The 25713-nt window shown below is 56.3% G+C and overlaps 2 protein-coding genes across 9 annotated transcripts in view; one reads left to right on the forward strand and one right to left on the reverse strand.

Moving 5' to 3' along the window:
• SLC5A10 (solute carrier family 5 member 10) overlaps nucleotides 1-25713 on the forward strand; it is an 88624-nt gene that overhangs the window by 19559 nt on the left and 43352 nt on the right. For 5 of the 8 annotated variants that reach the window (XM_054043002.1, XM_054043003.1, XM_054043004.1 and 2 more), the window contains 4 exons: nucleotides 2956-3061; nucleotides 6085-6165; nucleotides 12090-12295; nucleotides 16501-16636. In XM_054043002.1, coding sequence (XP_053898977.1) covers nucleotides 2956-3061; nucleotides 6085-6165; nucleotides 12090-12295; nucleotides 16501-16636 — 529 coding nt within the window. The remainder of the gene's footprint in view (nucleotides 1-2955; nucleotides 3062-6084; nucleotides 6166-12089; nucleotides 12296-16500; nucleotides 16637-25713) is intronic. The other 3 variants (XM_054043006.1, XM_054043008.1, XM_054043009.1) reach the window with 2 other exon arrangements.
• FAM83G (family with sequence similarity 83 member G) overlaps nucleotides 12302-25713 on the reverse strand; it is a 32050-nt gene continuing 18638 nt past the window's right edge. Inside the window, exons 3-5 of the mRNA XM_054043001.1 lie at nucleotides 22553-22677; nucleotides 20443-21922; nucleotides 12302-12801 (exon numbers count right to left, since the gene is read on the reverse strand). Coding sequence (XP_053898976.1) covers nucleotides 12385-12801; nucleotides 20443-21922; nucleotides 22553-22677 — 2022 coding nt within the window. The 3' untranslated portion in view covers nucleotides 12302-12384. The remainder of the gene's footprint in view (nucleotides 12802-20442; nucleotides 21923-22552; nucleotides 22678-25713) is intronic.

Below are 25713 nucleotides of genomic sequence, written 5' to 3' on the forward strand. Positions count from 1 at the left end.
CCCATGGGCGGCCGTTGGTTTGGGTCCTTCCGTTCCAGTCCCGTGGAGCCGCGTGATTTGAACAGGGTGTGATGCCACAAATGAAAAAGGCTCAGAAGGATGGTGCCTTGGAGAGAGCTCTCCATGTGGGTGGTAGCCTTGCAACCAGCGACATGCCAGGGAAGAGATGTGCCGGGACATTCCCCCGGCTTTCGGTCAAAGGTGACATTTCATCGAATGACGAGGTTTAAAGGGTTTTGGAGTGACCAGTCCCTCTCCCGGTGGGGGGGGGAGGGCTCTCCCAGGTGACCAGCAGAGCTGGGGTCCCTCAAGGCGTCTTGCTGCAATCTCATAGCAACATCTCCTACTTGTTCCCCAGAAGCTGGGCTCGCGGAACCTCTGGTGTGTGTTAGAACGGCTCCTTTGGCCGATCTCCGCAGGCATCCAACCCTGGGGGCTGCAAATCTGGTGTGGTGGCTAGAGCAGGGGAGTGGAAGTCAGGGTTGCTGGGTTTGATCCCTCACTTTGCTACTTTTTGCTGCCCAACTGCAAGCAACACCTATCACCGCTGAGTGCCTCAGTTTCTCCATCTGTCAAATGGGTAGAATCTTTAATCCGCTTGTGGGGGGGTTGAGCTAATTGTTTGCTGTGAGCTCTTCGGCTAAGAGGTGTTATAGAAATACAGACCCAACGATTCCTCTCGTGTTTGCACTCAGCCCGTTTGCTCCTCTCCTGGCGTGGATCTTATCTGTGATGTGCTTGGCATGAACTCCCTCTGCCCATGTGAGCGCCCCAGCTCGTGGCCCACCGCCCCACTGGGGATGGCCCAAAGCTCTGACAGCTTCAGCGTCCCACTCCAGCTGGCAGGGAGCGGGGCTCTGAGAAACGGCTTGGCAGGCTTTTCAAAGGCGGCGGCGGCTGCCAAGGGAACGAATCCAGTCAAGCAGAGAGAGACTGGCCCTCCCCCATTACTGCACCCGCTGGCCTGCCGAAGGGTGGCAGAGACGGCAAAGGAGTTTGCTGAGTAGACAGAAAATAGGGACCGAGGGGAAGAGCTGAGTTCCCCTCCAACCATCTCTAGGTTCAGGGTCTATGGGGGTCTGGATGCTGCACAGCCTCTGCGGCACCCTGCCACTACGGGGGAGAACAACTCCCGTGTGTTTCCCGTGCTCCATTTTCTCCTGGGGGCCAGGCCCTCTTCCACTCTGCCTCCGGCTCTCCCCAGCCACCCCGGCCTCTCTTTGGGAAGGGCCCAATGGTGGATGTTGCAGAGATGAGGTAGCTTAATGGCCTTTCCCAGGAGAACTGAGTGCCTGGCCCGGGGACTGAGAGCAGCCCGCCCCTCTTATCCGCCTGAGCCGTCCTCCCCTTGGTGCTCCACCAAGCTCGCTGCCTTCCGGGCATGGGTGTGGCACATGGGAGAGACTCAAGGTGTTGTGGCGCTGTGCCATCGTGCGTCATATCAGGAGTTCAGCGTAACTGGGAATTAGCGTCTCTAGTTCTGAGGTATCTGAGCTAGTGACCCTGCCGAGGTCGTCTCCGCTCCCCGGAGCACCAGGGGACGGATCCAGGGCCGGCGCTTCCATTTAGACAACCTAGGCGGTTGCTTAGGGCACCAGGATTTCGGGGGGGGGGCGGCATTTTGCCGCGCTTGGCGGCAATTCGGCGGTGGGGGGGTCCTTCTGCACTCCGGGTCTTTGGCGGCAATTCGGCGGCGGGTCCTTCACTCGCTCCGGGACCCACCGCCGAAGTGCCCCGAAGACCGGGAGCGCGGAAGGACCCCACCGCCGCAGAATTGCTGATGACGACCGGGAGCACGGAAGGACCCCTGCCTAGGGCGCCAAAAACCCTGGCGCCGCTCCTGGACGGATCCTGCTCTGAAAGCATGACCTGCGCTTAGCCTGAAACAACAAAGATGCGAGGCAGAGCATGGGGGAGTCGGGGCTCCCGGGTTCTGCTCCTGAATCTTCCGCTGACTTGCTGCGTGACCATGGCTGAGTCACTTGACCGTGCCCTGCCTCAGTTTCCCCACCTGGCGCTCGCCTGCCTGTCAAGGGTTGTATGAGGCTTAATGAGTGAATGTTTCTAGAGTGCTTTGAGATCCTCGGCTGAAAGTAGTGCTAGGAGGAGTGTGTGCTAGTGAGGAGTTACCTACCGTGGGGAGTTGCTGAGTCTGGCTGGGTCCACTTCTGCAGTGACCATCTGCCTTCTCAGCGGTAGGGTCAGCAATGGGGCAGTGACAGGCCCGATCCTGGCAGGTTCTGAGCACCCTTAACTCTCCTTTGTTCTCAAGGGAATGGGGACAGGCCAGCGCCTGGCGGGATAATAATAATCCCAAGCTCTTCTATAGCACTCGTCCTCCGGAGATCTGAAAGCACGTCACACAGGCGGCCGGTATCATTAGCCTCATCTTACAGTCAGGGAAACTGAGGCACAGAGAAGTCAACTGACTTGACCAAGGTGCCCCCAGCAGGCCAACCACAGAGCTGGGAATGGAACCCATGTGTCCTGAGTGCCACGCAAGTGCGCTAGCCACTAGACCACACTGCCTCCTCGTTAAGGATTAGACCCCTGTATGAGTGTGTGAGAGGCCAGGTTGCCAGCTCTGATGACTGACATACTCAATTTCTCTCCAAACAGGCCCACCACGGGGAAGTGGCATTTGGAGCTTCCCTTGGTGTTGCCTGTCCAGCTCTGCCCTGCAGGGCACTACTCGGGTGGGAAGGGCAGGTCAGTCCCCTGGTTATTGCCAGTGGTTCTGTGCTCGGCTGAAGCGGGCTGAGACCTCCAGCTCATGTCACGTGGTGCCCGTGTGGGGAAGCACTTACCTCCAGTTGGGTGCATGGCAGAAGGTGCTAAGCTCTGTGGTACCCAGGTTAGCTCTGGGTAGATTGTCCCCATTCCCACCTCTCTGGGTGTTGGCAGGGCGTAGCCATGGGCCTCACCCAAACGCCGTGTTCTTTATTTCACGTGCAGACAGATCTGTATTCGGGGGCCCTGTTTGTACAAGTTTGCCTAGGCTGGAACCTCTACCTCTCCACCGTCCTGATGCTGGTGGTCACAGCTCTCTACACCATCGCTGGTAAGTTGCCAAGGGTTGGAGCAGGAAGGACTCCGAGGCCGGCACTCTGTTGGGCGCACAACGCTTACGTTTCACTTCTAGCTAGTGAAATACCTCTCGGCTCATTGGCTTGGGATTCCCTGCACTTCTAGACGCTGCCTGGGCCAGGGAAGTCAGCAGGACTACTGGAGTGAGGGCTGCATGAGTGGGCTTCTCATGTCCAGTAACTTCCTCCCTCTGCAACATGTGCCTTGGATTCTCTCGTGTATACGTACGTGTGCACACAGGTGAGCCTATTATTAATGGCCACCGTTGCGACATCCCCACATGGTGACCATCCTAAGAGGGTCCAATCCTTTATCCGAAGGGCCTTAGCGAATGCACTTCGCCGCCAACTTCCCTGCTTATCGGAATCCTTCGTGCTCTTCGGCTTCAAAGACCACAAATCTCAGCTCACTCGTGCCCGGAGGGGAGGTAGTAACCAGTGTTCTCCCTGCTTTACTGGTGGGCTGACCAATGGGATTTCCCCAACCATTCACAGGTAGTGAGGCTCAGAGCTGGGAGTAGAATTCATGAGTTCCTGGCTTCCACCCTGCACAGACCACCGGGTCCGATCTCCTTGGCAGGCCCCTGAATTATTACCAGGAGTGGCGGTTCCCTTCATCGTCAGTGCCAGGGGAGTCACGCCAGCCCAGAAAGTTTGGCCCAATCTCTTCTCCTCTCAATCAAAGCAGTACACCGCCTCAGTACCTCTAAACCAGGGGTGGGAAAACTACGGCCCGTCGGCCATATCCGGCCTGTCAGACCATTTAATCTGGCTCTCAGCTCCCGCCGGGCAGCAGGGTCGGGGGTTTGCCCCGCTCCAGCTGGGGAGCGGGGTCAGGGGCTTGCCCCGCCCTACGAGGCTCCCAGAAAGCAGCCGGCATGACCCCTCTCCGGCTCCTATGTAGTACACAGAGGCATGGCCAGGCGGCTCTGCGTGCTGCCCTGTTCACAGGTGTTGCCCCCGCAGCTCCCATTGGCTGTGGTTCCCAGCCAATGGGAGCTGGAGTCAACAGATGGGGCAGTGCACAGAGCCACCTGGCCATGCCTCAGAGCTGGAGGGGGAACATGCTTCCAGGAGCTGCTTGCAGTAAGCACCGCCCAGAGCCTGCACCACTGAGCCCCCCCCGCACCCTAATCCCTTGCCACAGTACTGATCCCCCTCCCGCCCTCTGAACCCCTCGGTCCCAGCCCAGAGCCCCCTCTTGTACCCCAAGCCCTTCAGCCCCACCCCAGAGCCTGCACCCCCAGCCAGAGCCCTCAGACCCTTCCCCATGCCCCAAACCCTACCCCAGCCCTGATCCCCCTCCCGCCCTCTGAACCCCTCGGTCCCAGCCCAGAGCACCCTCCTGCACCCCAAACCCCTCATCCCCAGAGCTCTCACCCCCCCGCACCCTAATCCGGAGCCCTCTCCCATTCCCTGAACTCATCATTTTGGGCCCCATCCCAGAGCCCGCACCCGCAGCCAGAGCCCTCACCTCCTCCCACACCCCAATCCCAATTTCGTGAGCATTCATGGCCCGCCATACAATTTCCATACCCCAATGTGGCCCTTGGGCCAAAAAGTTCGCCCACCCCGCTCTAAACGGTATTCGGATGTCACCGTGACTCTCTAGTTCCAAACAAATTGTGTCCGCGTATTTTTCAGTCCATAGAGCATATGTGGGTGTTGGGTATTTAACTCTGAGCTCAGCGAGTGGGTGGGGTCACTGAGCCATTGAACCAGGAGAACATCTCTTAAAATGCATGTAATCGAATCGGATGTTACTGGTTATGTGAAACCCAGACGTGTTGCCACGAGACGGGAGTCAATAGCTTCAAACCTTTTGCTACAACTCAGCTACCTTTTTAAGCCACTGCTCCTCATTGGCCAAGTTCCCATCTCCCTAGGTGGGCAGGCTTGGCCAAATCTCAAGGCTAAAGGGGTTGCTTGGTAAAGAGGACATAGAAGGGCTAAATGCACAGGGCCTGGCTAGACAATGACTAACGGGGGATCTGCTCAGAGTGCCAGCAGCTGGTGGGCGAGAACACCAGGGAGGGCGTGGAATTGCTTGAGGAGTACCAGGCAGGAGACTTAGGGGCAATGGGATGAAAGGAAGAAAAGGGAGGGATCCATTTCCTAGCCGTGCTCTCGCGTTGGCTGGAATGGAGTCCACAGCCGAGTGCGGGAAGCCCTGTTGCTGGGTTAGTTACAAACAGGGCAAAGCACTAAGGAATTAGCACCTATGCACCCCAGGCCTGGACGCGCGCACATACCTATTAATAACGGCCCCGTTTTGTGACCGTTCTAAGAGGCTCTAATGGACCGAGACCCTGTTGTGCTAGGAGCTGTACAAACCCAGAACACTCAGCTGGTCCCTGCCCGAGAAAGCGGACCTTTATCCCGGGGGGGGAGGGGGGGCATTCCTGCTTTGTTGAGGGAGGAGGACGGGCCGGAGGACTGAGCAAGAGGCTGTCTTCGTCCCTGGGGGCTGCCTGTAGAAGTGCAAAGAGGAAAGAGAGGCGTGGGCTAGATCGGTGCCCGGGACTCGGCTCTGGCGCTAAGGAGAGCGCTGCTGCATGGCCGCGGCATGGCCTGCTGTGCAGGAGCGTGAGAACATGGTGCGCTCACTTCAGCTCCTCTTTCCAGACGAACCCATGCTCCCCGCCCCCGCCCTTTCCTTTTTGTCCCATGCGCTTGGGACTCCTGCTCCACACGGACGGCTCAGCCTCCTCTACGCTTGTGGGGGAGCGCAACACCCTTACGCGCCCTGCTCTGCAACTGGAGTATGCCTGGCCCCAGCCCACCCATGGGGAGACAGGCAGCCCCATAACCCTTGGCTGCACAGCAGTGAACGGAGCTGGCCCTCCTGTTTTACCTTGGTGGAAGGTCTCCTGCTCAGCAGGGATCAATAACCGACGGACACGTCTCCAGGTGAATGGTTGGGTTTATTGTTGACATTACAACAGCGCCCGGCCCGGTGCCGATTGAGCCCCCTGTATCTCGTTCCCGTCTCGTGCAGGTGGGCTAGCAGCTGTGATCTACACTGACGCGCTGCAGACGCTCATCATGATCATCGGAGCCGTCATCTTAGCGGTAACCGGTAAGGCCAGGGAGCTGCACAGACACCCCCCCACCCCTGCCGTCCTCCAGGGAAACCTCGTTCGTCACGCAACTCGAGCAATCTTCAAAATAAATTAAAATACCTGATCCGAGCGAGTCACATGCCCAGACGTTTAGGGTGAGCTTCGTCACGCTGCAGACGGCTTATGCTCCCCTGTGGCCATATCCCCATGTGTGCCCGCCCTCTGGGTCTAAGTGATGCACAGACGTCATGCTGAGTCTCTGCACGGGTGAATTCTCCACCTACTGCCCTTCCTGCTTCATTGTTCTCCGTGGCAGGCTCCCAGTATCCATGTGATCGATATAGGATGACAGGCTGGTTAGGTGTTTGACTATCAAGCGGAATTTCACGTTTTTCTCCAGGGAATTCCCAGCTGTTGACTCCCGGGGTGTTATTTGGGGCATCCCCAGAAGGGAGCCGCCCACATCAGAATGCCGCTTCCTTTGATCTTCTCTGAAACATGCACAGCAAAAGCCCAGGCGTGAGAGAGTCGACGTTCCACGTGCATGTAGCCAGGGAACTGGAACCGGTGTTGGGCACTCTCTTCCCTTCCTCGGGGTCTTCCTCCGGCTTTGCTCTAACTTCATTCACAGGCATTTCCTGGCGCTCATCACTGGAGCACCTGAGTGAATATAGCCTCACAACACCCCTGGGAGGTAGGGAAGTCTCGTTCTCCTTTTACGGACAGGGCACTTAGGCGCAGAAGGGTTAAGGCACAATTTTCACAGTTGGGTGTCTACTGCTAGAGGTGGTCTACACCGGGAACGTACAATGGCACAGCTACGGCTCTTAGGGGTGGGAAAAATCCACCCCCCGAGAGACGTAGCTCTGTCGCCCAGCCCCGGGCGTAGACAGCGCTACGTTGACAGAAGAATTCTTGTGCTGAACTATCCGCTGCCTCTCGGGTAGATGGATTGTCTACGTTGCTGGGAAACCCCCTCCCGGGGCTGTAGTGAGTGTCTACACTGCTGTTGTGCTGCTATAGGCGTCCGAGTGTACACACCCTAGCTCCAAAGTCAGTTACGTCTACACGTGGGGGAACATGGTGAAAAGTCTCAGAGCCTAAGTAACTGGCCTGATTTCAGAGGTGCTGGGCGCCAGCAGCTCCCAACCAAATCAGGTGAAGCACCCAAGCCTGACCAGCCTTGACCTACGTGACTTGCCCGAGATTGCTGGGGCGTCGGGCAGAGTGGAGGGTAGAACGCAGACACCCCCACTTCCTCAGCCAATGTCTCCGCGATCCTTGCTGCACCTGTTCTGTGCAGCCCCTCCACCCCCCCCCCCCGTACAGCTCAGCACCTGTTCTTTGGGGGGTGGAGGAGGGTGAGAGGGGGCACTGTCTCTGACGCTATGTATTGACAGAAATCAAACCAAAGGCAAACAGCAGCCAAGGCTTTGACTGTACAAAAAAGGGCAGGACAATTCCCCCCGGTAGTAACCAAATCAGAACCACCGTCCTGAGGTGCAGATCAAAAAGAGGGCCGCAATTTGTGCTAGGGACAGAGAAGAGAGAACTAAAGGCCCTTGCATGCCGGGTATTGTCCCAGGTTTGGAGCAGGCAGCCGAACACGAAGGCCTCTATGGCTATTGGTTTTTAATCTGGCCTTTGTGCAGGAGTGCAAGTGCGGGAATGGCGTGCACACAGGTGTGCTAATGTTCACCGTCCGCTCATGTGGGGCTGTCGTTCCCAAATGCCTCAGGGTTGAATCCGCTACTACCACTCGGCTGCAAAATAGCTGCTCCTTGAGCTCAAGCCGTAGAGGCCTGTGCTTTTAAATCCGAGGTCACAGGTTCAGGCCCTGCCAACTACTCATTCTGGGCTGTCATTGCAGAAATAATCAACAGCACAATACTTTGAGGAACAGCCTCAAGTCACCAAAGCCTGGTGGGAAATCCAGGCACCACGTGATTGCATAGAGACCGGGTTCGTCTGGGGTTCATGTAACAAACAGCTACCTCCACCAGGCTGTTCTACAAAAACCGAGCCATGACCACACAGTTGGGAGTAGAACTGGGCAAAATTTTTCATCTGACATTTTTGTCAGTTGAAACGTTTTGTGAACTTGGGTCGATTTCCGCAAATATTTCTGGTCAAGATCAAAATCAAACAAAAACCAACCTCCCTAAAAACAATTCCAAAATCTTGACATGAAACATTTTGACGTTTTTCAGAAAGGTTTCAGTTTTGGGGGTTGAAATGACTTTAGGTTTTGGAATTTCCTTCCCCCCGCCATTTTGTTTAATTTCCCCCCAATTTTATTTTAAAAATGCAAAAATGTTAAAAATAAATAAATTAAAAAAAAAAAGTTTGAAATTGAATCAAAATGTTCCAATTAACGAACACTTTTTGAAAACCTTTTTGGAACTGCCAGCAACCCAACCCCACTGTTGTGAGTCCAGCTCTAGATGGGTAAAATCAAGCAGACTGCCCAGGGGTCTGGGCTGGGATCCCCTATCCAGCATGAGCCCTGGGCCGGCTCTCACAAATGTATGTGTGCCCACCCCCTGCGGCACTGATGCAAACAGCCCTTGTCCCGACCTCTGTGGAGGAACGTACCATCGCGCGCACACGCCCTGCTGTTGTGGCTCATGGCTTGGTTACCATGGCAAGTCATTGAAAGCACAGCCTAAATCCCTGATTCCTTTTGGCGTGCACCACAAAGACGTTAATCCTGGTGTGTGAACACATTGGGCGTTAATGAGGCAGCTGTGAGGCAAATTCTCAGCGGGCCTCCCAAACTGCAACATCCCTCTGTTGGTCCACACCTCCCGTGTGTGCAAATGCCAGTGGTGCTGCATGCAAACTGCTGCCTTTGGAAATACTGCAGGGCCCGGAGTGCATCTACCTACTTTCCACTATGATTCAGTATTCGCTAACCGCCCACTCTTATTAGAGAGCATGTATTCTTGCTTCCCGCCCGCTCCGGTCTTTGGCTCGCCCGCACCGGGATTAACCAGGTGTGGGCGTGTAGCCACTTCCCCTTTCACAAGGGCAGGGCGAGTTTACCAACACTGATCCTCTCCCCAATGTGACCGGCCTGTTCTCAAAGCAGTGTGTGCGTGTGGGAGGGCTCAAGTCCTCAGACGATGCTCTGAAAACATCCATCCGCCCCCTCTGACTTTGGCCTGGGATTGATGGTCCCAGGACTAAACTGCAGACTCCCAGACTTCTGGGGAAGAAAAGACCATCAGGATCATCTAGTCTGACCCTCCTGCCCTTCGTAGGCCAGAGATCCTCATCCACCTGCTCCTGTAGTGGGCCCGTAACCGCTGCCTGAGTTACTGAAGTCCTCAGCTCATGGAACTGCACTGGAATGGAAAGACACCGAGGGAGGAGTAATGTGCATTTTTGGGGTGGCATCTTAAAAAGGGAACTGGGATGGGCTCACGCTGCGAACTTGAGAGTCAGACCCAGATCTCAAACGTCTACTGCTTGGCTGGTTACAAAGCTGGGGACTGTTGGCAAAACCGAGCACTGCACTTTGATCAGCCCAAAGTTCTGGGGTGTTTGGATCGGAGCTTGGTCAGGGCTCATTTCTAGGGGCGAACCAGTGCAGGGGGCCGGGGGGAATGAAGAGGAGAAGGTAGAAGGATGGATGTTTTTTTACAAGAGCTGCTCATGCTCAAACCGGCAGGAACCCCGGGCAGTTCTGGGCTGTGTCCTGCGGGAGGTCAGATCAGGCAATCGCAATGGGCCCGTCTGCCCTTGGAATCCAGGAATAAAGTCTGGGCTCGGGGCCGCCAGTACCCGAGTGTGAATTCTCACTAACGAATTCCCAGCCAAGGATGCCGGTGTTTGGGAGCATCCGGCTTAGGAGTCACAAATCCGCAGCAGGCTGGAGCGTGAAAGGCTCCATGGGGCAGACCCAGCAGACGGCCCAGGTCTTTCACCTGGCCCCCAGTTTTGGCCTGGGCCCAGAGGAGCACTAGCAGGGCATTCGGTTTCCATGGGCTGCACTGGTAATTCTCTCGGCTGCCAGCCGCTGTGACTTATGGGCACTAGCTAGTCACGCGGGTGGCAGCCCTGGCATAGACCCCTTCAAAGGGCACAGAAAGGAGGGGTGGGGGATGGAGGGGAGGGTCCATACCGATCTGGCAACCCCATGAATCTAACCTGCCGCTAATGCCAAGGTGCTGAGAGTTGGGCTGGATGGAGAGGGAGAGGGTCAGAGCTGGGGGTGTCAGATCTGGGGTGGAGGTGAGGCATTAGATCTGGCTTCCAGTTCAGGCCCCGCTCTGATTCTCACAAAGCAGCAGCGCAGAGGAGGAACAGAAGGTGAGACAGAGACAAGCTGCTTCCCCCCTCTCCCTCCATCGCTTTAAAATAAATTCAGCCCCAAACACCACAAGTTGTGCTAGAAGCAGCCCCCGATATCCGGGCCTGGGGTTTGCCCAGCCCTTCGTAGTGGGGGCTGCTTCCTCAACCTGCCCCCAGACGGCTACCTCGCCTCTGCCCCATCCGCTGGGGCGCAGGAGTCTGCGCCCGGCGCCCAGTGGGGGCATGGCATGGGCTTGGGCAAGAGGAGACTGGCAGCTCCTCTTGGGTGTGAGTAACCGTCGCTGTGCCGCGTCGTGTGTGCAGCGCCTGCTCTCATGGGAAGTGGCCACAGACGGGATGTTCGTGCTCCTGCATGGACTGGCTAGGAAGGAAGAGCTGAGGAAGGGGAGGGGCATCTTCCCACCTCCTTTTGCAAGCCAAGTGTGTTGCCTTCCCATGCATCCGCAGCCAAATTCTCCTCCCGGCTAGCCAGGGTAATCCCCTGGCTTCAGTGGGGCAACTGCAAGGTGAATTTAGCACCGTCTCCCAGCGGCGGCGAGGAAGCAAGCCTGGATTCCCACCTGGCAGCAGGGCTGTCGGGCAGCTGGGTGCTTCGCAAGATCCTTGTGCCGCAATGAGTGTCGCTGCTGCTTAAGCTGGCAGGGCTGGGAGTGGATGGGTGGCGCTGAAAGCGGGCTGCTGAGGGGCGGGGTCTGTAATCTGGGGTTTATTTGCCAGTGGCTGCCCAGGCTTGGGATGATTTGGGGAGAGCAGGGGGGCTAGGCCTTTAGCACAGGTGTTACTTTCACCCCTGGGAATTAACTGCTCCAGAGGGAAGATGCCATTTCTCAGGGTACATCTGTGCTGCAGCTGGAGCTGTGAAAGGGATTGCAGCACGTCCAGACATGCCTGCACTAGCTTTGGTCTCGCTCGCTCCTGTCCCAGTAGAAGTAAGGTCTAGCCACTCGAGTACCTAGCCAGGATACCTGGTGGGCTTGGATAGCTCACGCTAGCTGGGTCGAAGCGAGCTCAGATATGTCTACACGTGCTGCAATCACCTCTGCTCGCAGTGTAGACGGACCCTAAGAAAACCCAGCAAAGTGAGTCTGTATTGCACTTGTGTCTAGGTACCCAGAGACTCTGGGGCTATCAGGTCACTACCTAGATCGACAAAAAATGGTCTGACTTCTGAGCCAAAGGGTGGACCCTGCACTTAGCACCATCACGAATCAAGTCAGTCGCTACCTCCTCTGGTCACTTTTACCACCTAGACAAGAACATCCCGCTGCCCGGGGACCTTTGTGCTTTAATAAAAGTGAAGTACAAACTCAGTGGAGTTTGAAAGTACAAACTCAGTGGAGAGAGCCTCCCGATGGGGAGCCTGGATCCAGGACCCGGGATGCGTCCCCTGGGGGAAGCAGGAATCTACCGGGCCCAACTGTGCAAAACACCAGCTGACTCATGTGTCTCTTAAATAAGAATAAAATTCCGTCGCAACGTGTGGTGGTTCTTCCCCTGGCCCTGCCTCCTGGGGCAAGCGGGAAGGGAGGAAAGATTCTGCCGGGGAAGGTGGCTGTGGCTTTTGCCAGCTGATCTGCTTGTATTTCAGTGCTCTAATCCGCTTCCCCTCCCCGTTCCCTTCCAGCGTTTAGCAAGATCGGAGGATACCAGAACTTGGCAGAGGCTTATTTAAAGGCTGTTCCGGCCAAGATTATCCCCAACACAACATGCCACCTGCCCAGAGCGGACGCCATGCACCTCTTCCGAGATCCCGTCTCCGGAGACCTCCCCTGGACTGGCATGACTTTCGGGCTATCTGTCTTGGCCACTTGGTACTGGTGCACCGACCAGGTAAATGTAAACATATTCCCCCTCCCTCGTGGAATTGCATCTCCCCGCTCTATGGCCTCTGAATACTTGCAGTCCACCTGCTTCGGTGCCTACTGGTCCTTGCGGCTGGTGGCCCCAGGGAGCCTCCGTTTGGAGTCGGTGGAAACCTGCTGGCCCCCGCCTGCCCTGGTCTTGAGGTGCTTGGACTGTGAGAGTTTGGTGAGCGGGATGCCGAGTGGCGTCCTCACTTCGTCCGCTGTCCTCTGGCTTTCTGGGAGGGAGGACAAGGGCTTGCCGGTTGCTCTGTGGAGGCCTTGGCCGGGCTGCATGTTCCTGATGGAACTGAAACCTTTGCTTTGCCAGTATGGCGGGGAGCTGGTGGCTGCGATGGGTTTTTTAGCACTGGTTCCGTCCGCCTTGTATTTGCTGAGCCCTGGGTTTTTCTCGTGTCTCGGGGCATGGATGCCCCCTTTGCCTTGTCCTGGGCATGCTGAGTTCCTGGATACGTAGTGGTGGAAAGGCTGACCCTGTTTGATAAAGACAAGAGAAGAGAATAATGGTTACTGGCAAGAATTGGTTGGACACACACGCCTGAAATGCTACGTGTGGGCCTGGCTCTGCCACTGACACTGTGCAACCTTGGGCGAGTCCCTTCGCCATTCCCTAGCTCTAATTCTCCTCGGGTCTGGGGTGACTGGAAACCCCCAAGAGAAAGAATTAACCCAGCGTTTCCCATTACGGCTCCTATGATAGCTTGCCCTCTGTTTCCCCCAGAAATTCACGGCATCACTTAGGTCTCCAGAGATACCTCCATGCTCTGCCACTGTATAGTAGCCTCAACACCCATCGCGACCCTCGGTGTGGCTGCTTCATGCAGGCTTAAGGCAAGATCCATGCAGCCGCAGGTCCTGGCTCTGGGCGTGGAGGGGACCCACGGACCGACACAACTTGCAGCTGTGGATTTCAGTGGTGGGGAAGATGCCACCTGAGAAGGGTGGAGCAGGAGGTGACATTGGTGTGGCAGGAAGCCAGCAGCACCGTAGCATTGGGGGGCTTGATTAGTTGTGCAGAGGGGCCTTTACATTGGGTCCGGGCCCCAATACCCTTAATCCACCACTTGCATAAACTGGATATTTGTCTCCCTCTGTTTCCATCCTATTAGCTGGTTAAATACCCTGGATGGCTTCTTTTCCCCACAATCCTTTGCTGTGGGCTCCCATGCCAGCCTGCAAAATGGATGTAAAACCACACCCAAATCAGATGCCTCCACTCACGCGGGAGGTCGCATTTCACACTCACTGACAAGGCACAATGTGCCAGCACACCCTGGGCGTGTCTTTGTCCCGGCTCTGCTTTGAGGCCGATATGGCCCCACGCCCGAGCCAGAGAGGCCTCTTGGCACTGGATCCAAACAGAACAAACCCAAAGGGCCCAGCTGGATGGTGTCGTGCAAAAGCCCATTGAATGTGTTGAGACAAGAGCAAATATTTAGATAACAGAGACAATTGCTAGGAAGCCGGGCAATGCACCGTGCGTGTTTCCACCACGCCTCGTCAGCAAACAGGATCCCTGGCACGAGGCTCTGAGCTCCAGCAGCACTGCTGAGAAACACGCTGGCTCCTTGCAGGCGACCCACTAGGCTGTAGTTCTGGCCCTGCCACTCTGATGCATCTCTGGGCCTCCTTCCTATAGCATCTGAGCGCCTCCCACTCTGAAATGGCGTGGGCCTCCCGACACCCCGCTTTCTAGATGGGAAACTGAGGCACGGTGAGATGAAGTGACTTGCCCAAGGTCTCATGGAGTCTGTGGCGGAGCAAGAACTTGAAGCTGGGTCTCCCTAAGCCCAGATTGGCGTCCCAACCCCTGGGCCATCCTTCCTCTCTAAGAGCTTTGGATGAGTGATCAGTGCCCTGGCCGATACTTGTGAGGTGGCACCTCCTCATCACCCCCAGCCTGCCTCTGTGCCATCTACTGTGAATCAGCCTCGATGAGGTTCCTGGCCAGGGGAAATCCCTGGTGAGACCGGCAGGCCGGTTCTCGCGCCGCGTCGCTGTGATTCAGCCGTGCGACTTCCTCTGAGTCACCGCGATGGGGACGCGAGGGCAGCCTCCGCACTTGGCATCTTCCCTGGCTCGTTGGACGGAAGGGCCAGGAAAGAGCCACTCAATTGCTTGGGCCAGCCCGTGCCCTCCCCCTCTCTTGGATCTATGGGCCTGAGGCTCACTTAACCCATGCCAGTCTCCCTCCAGAGCGACTTCATTGGCGTCAGCGGAGGTGCCCCGCCTGGATGCCGGTAGCTCAGGGTGGCTGTGGGGCGCCTGCTCGTTGCAGCTGTAGATGACGGGTAAAGACACAATGGCAGGGAAAGCCTGGTCGTTCTGACTTGGGACAAGGCTTCTGGCCCCTCCAGAGCGACGCTGCTGCTTGGGGAGGTCACCTACGCGGGGCTTTTCCGGGCCCAGAGACTACAACAACACTGCGGGGTCATGAGCACTCGGCACCTCTGAAGACACGGCCCAGTAACATGGAGCCAAAGCCAGAGCGGGGCTGAGCCCCTGAGAATAAAGCTGGGGGGGTTGGCTGTTTAGCTGAGCTGGTTTTTTCGCAGCTCTTCCACTGACTTGGCTGTGTTGAGAGAAGCTCCGAATCTGGCCCTGCCATCAATGGGAGGAGCTTGGTTCCAGCAGAGACCTGGGAACCAGCCACTCTTGCTCTATGTTCTTCGCTTTGCTACTGAGTTGCTCGGGCAAGGCACTTAACGCCTCTGCCTCGGTTTCCCCATCTGTGAAATGGGCGCGCTAATGCAACAGCCCTGTGAGTGAGGCTGTGTGGGCGGGTGTCTGGTGCTTTGAAGATGACCGTGTCACACCTTGCACGCTGCGGGAATGCTCCGTTGTGCTCCCTCCTCCACTCACTGCTACGGCACCGCTCTGCTCTTGGGAGCAGCGGTGACGGTGACGGAGCAGTGGGACGCTCCGCCTAGTGCTCTCAGCCCACTGGTAAGGACAGCGCAGAGAGGCACAGCACGCAAAGCATGATGGGCATGCATGGTCATGTGACACCGTAAGCGCTAGTGGGTTTGTTTGTGTAGGGTCGGATGCCAGTGCTGTTGTTTACATTTTTTTTTTTTTTAGGGGTATCTGGAATTTAATTGTGGGGAGAAAATTGCTCCTTCATTATAGGATAGAGAGGGTCAGTGTGAACGGGAATGTGCCACACTGAATTGAGGACTTAACAATGCTTCTGTCTCTCAATATACGTGGGCACATTCTCTTGCAACTTCTCCCCTCACTCGAAGGCTTTGTCTACGCTGCACTTTCGTCGGTAAAGTGTAGGTAAAACTACATGCATCCGGCGAAGTGGGTATTCACCCACGAAAGCTCATGCTCCTATACGTCTGTTAGTCTATAAGGTGCCACTGGACTCTTTGCTGCTTTTACAGATCCAGACTAACACGGCTACCCCTTTGATACTTGGTAAAACTTTTGTCATTCAGGGGTGTGAAATCTGCCCCCCACCGCCCCCCGAATAACAAAAGTTTTACCAAAGAAAAGCGCCGTTGTGAACAGTGCTTTGTCCCGCCGACAAAGCTACCGCCTCCTGTTGGGGGAGGATTTATTTTGTTGGCGGGAGAGCTCTCTCCCGCCCACAAAGAGCAACTACACTGCGCACCTCTTAGCGGCACGGCTGTAGCGGCACGGCTGTGTCGCTAAAAGGCATGTAGTGTAGAGACAGCCGTACTAACACTGGGACCAAAGAACCAAAGCCTGTCACCGAGCAGTGCTCCTGCCTTGCCAGACTGAGTGTCATGCTAGCCAGGAACCCAGCAATCCCACCTGATTGATCTCAAACGTGGCCAAGTGCAGCTGCGTTCCTGCTCTGTTGTGCAAGGCTGCCAACCGCAGAGACGACGTATCCCAGCATGCAGTGCTCTCGCTCCAGCCCAGTGGAGGGCGAGGTGGACCCTTGCATGCAAGGAGCTGGGGTCTCCAGCGGGGGAAGTCCATGGGTGGCACTGGGCCGTTCTGATGTTCTGGAATAATACCAGCAGATCCTGTTCGGGGCAGCCCTGCAGGATGCAAGGACCAGATGGGCCTGCGCTGCAAAATTTGGGTCGAGTGCTGAACGTCCCCAGCGTTTGGGGGAGTTTGGACATGACATGGTGGTTGGGGCCCAATTTCTCAAGCACTAAGCTGCAGCTGGTCGTGTCTCCCTCTCTCTTGCAGGTCATTGTGCAGAGGTCTCTCTCGGCTAAGAACCTGAGTCACGCCAAGGCCGGCTCCATCCTGGCGAGCTATTTGAAAATGCTGCCGCTGGGGGTTATCATCATGCCGGGGATGATCAGCCGGGTTCTCTACCCAGGTGAGGTACAGACACAGCAAAGGGGAAGTGTCGGCAGGGTTTTATAATTTGCCTGTCACTGAGCAAAAGCCGCTGCGGTTCAGAAGGGCGGCTTTAGCCACTTTGCATAGAGGATTGGGACAGCATGCCGAGTCCCTCTGCGTGGACATTAACCAGTCCGCGGGGTGCTCTTCAAAGGGCATGGGATTTGCTTGAGTATCCTTGGTCAAAAGTTCTCCTTTTCCCCTCCTAGTGTGTGCTGGGCACCGGTGGGCTGCAGTCCCCCACCGCAGAGGTGGCTGCCTTTCTATGGTGGTGTGTGTGTACAGCTAGTGAAATACTTTGGAAGGAGTGTTATGTTGTTGTGTTGGAGATGGGCTGTTTCAATCCCAATTGGGTTGAGGGGTGTGTGTGTGTGGGGAGGATCAGGGCTGAATTTTGGGGTTAGGGCTGAAATTCAGTGGCACCAACTCTTCTTATGAGCCTTTGCCCCAAGCTTTGCAAGATCATCTGGTGTTGTGAGATCTCAGCAGCATCCAAATGGGAAATAGACTCTTTCCACTTCAGGGTTCAATTTGGAACCAAAATGCTACAGAGTGGCTGAGCTTTGGGACACGGATCCTTGATGCCCCACTGACGTTTGCAAGGGTTCAGAGGAGAGGGTTGCGGTTCAGGCCCATTGCTAGCTATTAGGTCACAGTCCTATCTGGCGTAACTCTTCCATTAATGACCCTGTGGATTCTGGGCTTCTCCAGGTTACACCAGGGAGGAATTTTGGCTTGTGTGACGCCGTAGGGAGCGGGGCGGACTGACCTGGGAATGTCGTCTAGTTTTACTGGAACTATCTGCATGGGGGATGGAACAGCAGGGGATGACTTTTTGAGGGCCGATACCTAAGCCTGTAACCTAAGCTGGGAGGGGGATGGGGCCAGGTGACACCTTTGCCCGGGAAACTGGACAAAGGCTGGAGGAGGAGCCGGGGGGAGGGTGGAAGGAGATGGCTGCAGTGGTGTTTCAGTTTGAAGCTGGCTGGGGAACCGGAGGGAGCCCCCCAGGGTTGGGGTCTAAGCTCCCTGTTGTACCCCCCGAGGGACCTGGATGAGGGGTCCTGGTTGTACCTACAAGCTCTGCTTGGGACTGTGTTCCTGTCGTCCAATAAACCTTCCGTTTTACTGGCTGGCTAAGAGTCACGGTCGATCGCAGGAAGAGGAGGGTGCAGGACCCTGGCTCCTCCACACTCGGTGACAGCTTGATAACGGCTTATTATTTATGAATGAGCTGGTTGAGGTTTCTGGTCTGTTCCTAATGATGACCACTTGACTCATTGGCGTCTTTCCCCTTCAGAAGTCTTGAGGAAGCTATTGCACGAACACTCGTCCCAATACAAAGCTCCCTGGCCAGTGTTTGGACGCTCTGGCTGGGACGCGGGGCCAGAGCAGACTGCTTTATAGCAATGCTTGAAAGCTTTTTGGCACTCGGATGAACAAGTAAAATCGCATTGGCTGTTAGCTTAGCATCATCTTCGCAGGGACGTGAGGGCGAGCATATATTGGGTATGGGCTGGTAAATTTCATTACCTATAGACAGATTAGGGCAGGGGGTCTCAAACTGGGGATCGGGACCCCTCAGGGGGTTGCGAGGTTATTACACGGGGGGTCGCGAGCTGTCAGCCGCCACCCCAAACCCTGCTTTGCCTCCAGCATTTCTAATGGTGTCAAATACACCTCTACCCCGATATAACGTGACCCAATATAACACGAATTCGGATATAACGCAGTAAAGCAGCACTCCGGGGGCGGGGCTGTGCGCTCTGGCGGATCAAAGCAAGTTCGATATAACGCGGTTTCACCTATAACGCGGTAAGATTTTTTTGGCTCCCGAGGACAGCGTTCTATCGGGGTAGGAGGCGTATATAAAAAAGTGTTTTTAATTCATAAAAGGGGTCACCCTCAGTGGCTTGCTATGTGAAAGGGGTCACCAGTCCAAAAGTTTGAGACCCACTGGATTAGAGCTACATTGAGGGCTGGATCCTGAGACCCTGAGAGCTGCTCCAATTTCTGCCAGCGGAGGATCAGGCCCCGAATGACTGAACGCACTGAAAGGTGGCATGTGAAAGCTGGCCCTGGACTAATCTCTGTGCCTTTTAGAAAAGGCAATGCAGCGAGCGCTGAGCAGCGAAGCAGCAACCTCAGCATTTGAGCTAAAAAGCGGGGCGTGTCCGGGCACGGCCACACCTGGCAGGAACAGCTGTCCGCAAATAAAACCAAGCCCAAATGATCAGCGTGTTCCTTGCTGTGGCTAGGCAGAGTGAGTAGGCCTGAAAAGTGCTGACTGCGGACTGTTGCAATGTTCTCCACCACCCCTATTTCACGGCACTGTCGCCGGGTGCCTCTGAGTCACTCCGCGCCGGGTGCTGTTCTCTTTGATGCTAATCGGTTTTTTATCAGGAGCTAAACAGCAAGCCTGGGAGGGACCCACCTGCCTGGGCCACCCTGGTCCTACCTGCGTGTCACGCCAGGGCACACGTGTTTGTTGCTGAAAGGGCCTTTTGCTGGAGCCTGAAATACAGCTTGGTGAAAAGAGCGTCACGAAGGGGCATGGGGGGGAGGGGGAGTTTTCTGCTCTGCTCCTAGACGGCCCTTCGCCGCAGCTGGAGACGTAACGCCCAGCTTGGGTAGATAGACGTGCGCTAGCTTGGATCAAGATCGCACGCCACAGATAGCAGCTCCGCCGCCGCGGGGGTGGCGGGACGGTCTAGCCACCCAAGGGGTAGCAGCATCAGGGCCAGCCTTATGGGTGGGCCACGTGGGCAACCACCCGGGTGCCGTGGTCTAGAGGCAAGGAGCGGGGAAGGCCTGTGCGAGGTTGCAGAAGGGAGCTCAGGGCAAAGGTGGGGAGGCATAGGCCAGGGAGGAATGGTTGGAGTGGGGGGAGGGAGCCCAGAGAGGCAGCAGGGGTCAGGGGGTGATGGGGGGATGGATGGGGAGGCAGTGGGGGCCTGTGGGAGTAGGGAGCCTGGGAAGATAGCAGGGGCCAGGGGCAATGGGGAGGAGCCTAGGGAAGCAGTGGGGGTGCAAGGGGGATGGGTGGGGGGGCAGGGGTGATGGGGAGTGGGGGGAGCCCAGGGAGGCAGCCGGGGCCAGGAGGGATGCATGGGGGGCCGGGGGAGGCAGCGGGGGGTGGGGGACATGGGTGGGGGGCCAGAGAAGCCTCAGAGGGCCAGGGGAGGCAGTGGGGGGCAGGGGCGATGTGGGGTTAAGGGGGGGCAGGGGGCATGAGTGGGGGGCCAGAGGAGGCAGCAGAGGGTCGGGGCGGCAGCGGGGGGCAGGGGCGATGGGAGGTTGAGGCGGGGCCGGGGGAGGCGGCGGGGGGCATGAGTGGGGCGCCAGAGGAGGCCGCAGAGGGCCAGGGGAGGCAGTGGAGGGCAGGGGCGATGGGAGGTTGAGGGGGGGCCGGGGGAGGCGGCGGGGGGCATGAGTGGGGCGCCAGAGGAGGCCTCAGAGGGCCAGGGGAGGCAGCGGGGGGCAGGGGCGATGCGGGGTTAAGAGGGGGCAGGGGGCATGAGTGGGGGGCCAGAGGAGGCAGCAGAGGGCCAGGGGAGGCAGCGGGGGGCAGGGGAGATGGGAGGTTGAGGGGGGCCGGGGGAGGCAGCGGGGGGCATGAGTGGGGCGCCAGAGGAGGCCGCAGAGGGCCAGGGGTGCCAAAATACAAATTTGCCTAGGGTGCCATTTTCCCTAAGGCCATCCCCAAGCAGCATGCAGAGCGCAGCCAGGCTCCAGGGCAGGAGAACGAAGCAAAGAACAGACTGATACGACAAGCCGTCCTACCTGCCCGGCCTTGCTGGCGACCGCTCCCTTTCCATCCAGGACAGCGCGCAGGCTATTGCCCTTTTCCAGCACACACCTAATCACCTCGGTAACATCGTCCCGCCTCTGGACCCCGTCCTCCAAGCGCAAGTTTGGCGGCGACTGCAGGCTCCCCAGGGGGCTGACGTAGGTGCCCCGGCTGACGTGGGGGTCGCTCATTTTCCTTTGCAAGTGCAGGTTCCCCCCGTTGGGGATGTGATCGGAGTTGGTTCTCCGGAGCGGCCCAAAGCGACCTCTCACCTCAAAGAGTTCGTCCGAGGTGGAGGAGGCGTTGGAGTGGTGGTAGCTGTGGGTGGCAGAACTGCTAGAATAGCTCTCCTGATCGCTGAGCGTCAAATAGTCCTCTTCATCTTCCTCCCCTTCCAGCCCGTTCACAGGACACACGGCTGCCGTGCCCTGAGCTTCCGGGGATACGGCCGCCTGCCTCCTCAGCCGGTGATCGCTGGCCGCGGCTTGAGCTTGTGTGGGGTTTTCACCCGGCCCGTGATCTGCATTTGCTTGCTCTGCCACCTGGTGCAGCTGCCTCTTGGCGTCCCCGAGCAGGGCAGCCGTGTCTCTGCAGAGCGCGCTGGTTTTGGAGATAAAGTCCACGACGTCAACCGTCCTCGGCCTTGGCACCGGGGGCTTGACATCCATCTTGTGCGTCTCTGCGGCCGTGGGCTGCTTCAGGTGCTGGCTCACAGCCAGGATAGCCAAAGCTCCTTTCTTGTCCTCCCCAGGACTCCTTGCTTTGGGGCTTTCTACTGGCTTGGGAGGTTCCTTGATTGGGGTCGGAGGGGCCTCTCTTTGCTCCCGGCTGGCTGGAGAAGGCTCTTGGCTTTTCTTGGCTTCCGACTCCTTGTTTTTTAGCATCTGCCTGTGCTGGGCATTGGCCTGGGAAATGTCACAGACCTTGATGCGGTTCATTTGGGACAGCTTCACATTCTTTATAGTGGGGTCGATGATGTTGATGTACCCCAAGATTTCGCTTGGGTCTGGGTCTGGCTCCACCCAAGTGGGCAGGTAGTCGAACATGTTGGCCTTCTCCATGTTGAGGAGGCCGGGGTGGATGGGTGGGGCTAGGTCGGCCATGTCGTTTTGCCGCTCGGCACCTTGGCCCTCGGGAAGGGCCTTGTCTTTGCTGTCCATCATCTTGTTTCTGCTGGCGCCCGCCTGCCTGTCGGACGACATCTTGCTGATCAGTTCTGCGCTCTTGGCCTTCACCAGGGCATATTTTGGGTTAATCAGCCTCTTCACCACTGCGTTGGCCGGGGCGACGGGCGTGACGGAGGGCAGAGTGAACGGCTCGGGTTCCGGCTCCTCGTCCATGGGAATGGACTTCAGGCTGAGCCCCCGGGACATGAGATACAGCTCCTGGAACTGCTTGTCGAACGCTTCCACCACCTGGCCAGAGAGGACCGAGATGAGGTTCCTGTCGGTCCTGGCTGCCGACCAGGTGAAGCTGGAATGGAAACCAATCAGAAACAGTCTGAGTGCATGGTGGCAAACCCGGCCTGGGTTCCCCTGCTCCCTGGCTTGCTAGTGAGACTTGAATACCTCAACCCCGGGCTCGGTTCTGTGCTCTCTGGGGCTGGCTAGATCCTGCCGCCCCGTGGACTGAGTTCACAAAGGGCTGCCTTCTACTGCTGCAAGGTGCGTCTCTGCCTAGTCACTTCCTCAGACACATGTCCAAGGGGCAAGAGCGGGAGCTTAGAAACAAATCCTCACAAAACTGCCACCTAATTTAGCAGGAGCAGCAGACTTATCTCAAGGCAAGTCTGGGGTGTGATGACTGGAGGTGAGAGGTCGGGATTGCTGGGTATCGGGGGCAGGTCGGGTTCACTGGGTATCAGGGTTTGCAGGTCAGGATCGGGGTGCAGTAGCAGAGCTCTGCATGCATATTTCAGCTGGTACACCCAGCTGCATGCTTCTACCCATTGCTCTGACGCTGCACTATCATGAGGATCAAAATTCACATCCCCTTAAACTAAAACGCCGACCCGCACGGTCCCTCTGTGGCCCAGCTGAGGCTGACCCCGTCCGGCGCGCTTTTTAGATGTGGGAACGGCTGACAGAGCTGTCTCTGGATTACCTGTAGGACCCGCACATAGCCCGGTCACCGTCCACGAACATGAACTTCTGGGCCAAGGCACCTTTGAACCTCGTGGCCGAACGGGTGAAAAATTCCGTTCCCCCCGTGGTGCGAACGCGGAGATTCTGCAAAGCAAAAGCAAGGCAGCAGGTGGGAAATGAATCAGAGGAGACGGTGCAGTGAGATGCCTATGGCCTGCCTCAATGGACTCTTGTTTAGGGCTGAAAAATCGGGTCTCTCTCCCTGTCGATTTGCTCTTTTTTTTAAATGGCCACTTCCATGGACCACTCCCTCTGTTGGCCAGTTTGGGCTTGATTCTGCTCTGTGTGGCCCTGTTCTAAATCTGGATTAACTCTGCAGAATTCGACAGTGGTGCTCCGCTTTCACACCACCATCACTGGCGCTGAATTTGGCCCCTTGTCTCAATAAAAACGCACAGCCCTTATCTTCAAAGCACCGTTCAGCTCTCTGCATAGACACTGACTCATCTCCGCAATAGCTCTGAAAGCCTGGTTTACATGTAAAATGTCGCTCGACTTAGCTACGTCATTCAGGGGTGTGAAAAATACACGCCTCTGAGCACCGCCGTTAAGCCAGCCTGACCCCTGGTGTAGACGCAGCTAGGTCGACAGAAGAATTCTTTGGCCGCTCAGGGAGGTGGATTTATTGGCAGTAGCGCCAGTAGTGTAGACATGGCCTAAGTATTATCCACTGTGGCTGAGAAGGGAACTGTGAGACTTGAGTTCAGGAGTTTGCTGCTTCCCCAAAATGCCTAACCTGGTTTTGTGCGGATTTTCTGCTGTGATTATCCCCTTTTTACGGTCCCCCACTGGCTGGAGCTTGGGATGGGATCGGCCTCGGGTGAACCGCAAATGCTTGTCACCTGGAACAGCCGTTTGGAGAGTAACACCAAGCTAGTCTGGAACACTGACATGAAATAACTGGCAGCCACTGAACTCAAGGTAAGAAGGCCAGTGTGGACTGACCCATAGGGACACAGCGAATACCCTAATGTGCCTTGAGATCCCAGCATGGGAGGTGCATTAGAAGCTCAGTGTTGTTTACATTTCCACACCCAGGAAAACAAGCTAGAGGTCGACCTCATTCCGTCACCCAATTCAGTGCATCCCTGTTAACTTAATATCCTTTAACAGCCCATTAATCCAGCTCCTCCCTCTAGGCCAACGCATTTCATAAGTTCACAAAGGACCATTAGACGCTCTCAGGTCACACCCAGCACAGCAAAACACCCAGGTCTCAAGGTATGTTTCATTCTCCCTCCTCCTCACTCTCATAGCAGCAACTGCTTTAAGTAATCTCCAGTCGGAAGAAAACAAAATCCAGTGCACACAAAGATAGATGACTGATCAGAAAACACAATAGCCACTTCTCCCATCCCCTGAATCACGGCAAACACTCAGCAGTTGCTTAACAAACTGAGTGGCTTTCCCAAGCCTGTGCGGTATTTACCAAGTCCATTGAGCCTGCTTTTTAGACACTGAAATAACAATAAAGAGTCTGGTGGCACCTTAAAGACTTAAAGGATGCATCCGAAGAAGTGAGGTTTATACTCACGAAAGCTTATGCCCAAATAAATCTGTTAGTCTTTAAGGTGCCACCAGACTCTTTGTTGTTTTTGTAGATACAGACTAACACGGCTACCCCCTGATACTTGAAATAACAATGTACATGTCTTTAGCACCTTTTCTCCTGCATGCTCCGGCTCAAAGCACGTTCCAAATAGCGTCTCAGGTTCTCTGGGATGTCCTGGGAGCTTTGCACCGTTCTGGCAATTGACTTCCATGGGGTCAAGTATCGGGGGTAGCCGTGTTAGTCTGTATCCACAAAAACAAGGAGTCCGGTGGCACCTTAAAGACTAACAGATTTATTTGGGCATAAGCTTTTGTGGGTAAAAAAACCTCACTTCTTCAGATTCACGAAAGCTTATGCCCACGAAAGCTTATGCCCAAATAAATCTGTTAGTCTTTAAGGTGCCACCGGACTCCTTGTTGTTTTTGACTTCCATGGGTATTTCTACACTGCCAGCCTCCCAACCCAGGTAGATCGATTCGGGTTAGTGTGAGTCTGTCCACAGGTGCCAGGAGGCAGTGTAGACATACCCAGTGAGAGCTAGGTGGGAGAATCCAACCTGGACTCTTTCTCCAGGGATCTGCTGGTGCACACCTGCTGGTCCCGGTCCTGGCCCCGTCCACAGCTCTGCCAATGCACCAGAGTTCTCACCGGTATCATCCCTTGCGACTAGCCTGGAGCTTTCCTGAGCTGAACATTAATCTTAATCTCAGTGCTGGGTGCCACACAGCCCAGATGCATGGGAATCCCTTCCACATGCAACCCCGGCCAGTTAATGTGCTGGGTAGGAGAATACCAGGCACCTGTCGGAGCCAGTGCTGTGTTGCCTACGTATGTATGAACTTTCCTTTCTCTCTGTGCCACAGTCCCCGTGACAGCCATTCTCCAGCTAGCTCGAGAGGTGGGAGACTCATGAATGCGCGTGGATGCCAGTCAGAGAGCCGTTTGGTGGCTGGAGCCACGTGGCTGCATTCCTCAAGGTAGATATCTGCTGTGCCAAGCAAGGCAAAGGCAAAGTGGTTTATGGCCCAGTGGTTAAAGTACAACCAGGAAAATCAGGCCGGTCAGCAGGCCTGAAAGTGAAACCAGGAGATTCCCATGCATCAAAGGAGTTTGTGATAACAGCCACACACCCATCTGGTGCATGCCGGCTTTTGATCATTGTTCTGCAGGTAGGTAGGACCAAAGGTGTGCCCTGCTGGCTTTAGTTACTTCTGGGAACCCCTCCCATCCGCCCGTTGCATTCACACTACGCCTGCTCTGGGTGATGGGCTTATGCAACCAGTGAGCCTTGGTAACACTGGCTAGCGTGGTCCAGATCTCTAGCAGCAGCACTAGCGGGAGCTTTCTCCCACGGCTTGCCAAAGTACACAGGTCCCTGGCCTGGAACATTCTTGGAGGTTGTCCAGAACAGAGGCTGCCAGATAGTGCTAGATATTGTGGGAGCAGGTGAAATGCCGGTGGAAGGACTAGCTTGAGAGCACCAAACCCATGGTGATGCCCTGTGCCCAGTTTCTTATTTCTATATCCCAGACATTCTTGGTGCTGTCCAGCCAGGAGACTTGATCCCT

This window comes from Malaclemys terrapin, chromosome 10 (genome assembly GCF_027887155.1).
Source record: "Malaclemys terrapin pileata isolate rMalTer1 chromosome 10, rMalTer1.hap1, whole genome shotgun sequence".
Taxonomy (NCBI): domain Eukaryota; kingdom Metazoa; phylum Chordata; order Testudines; family Emydidae; genus Malaclemys; species Malaclemys terrapin.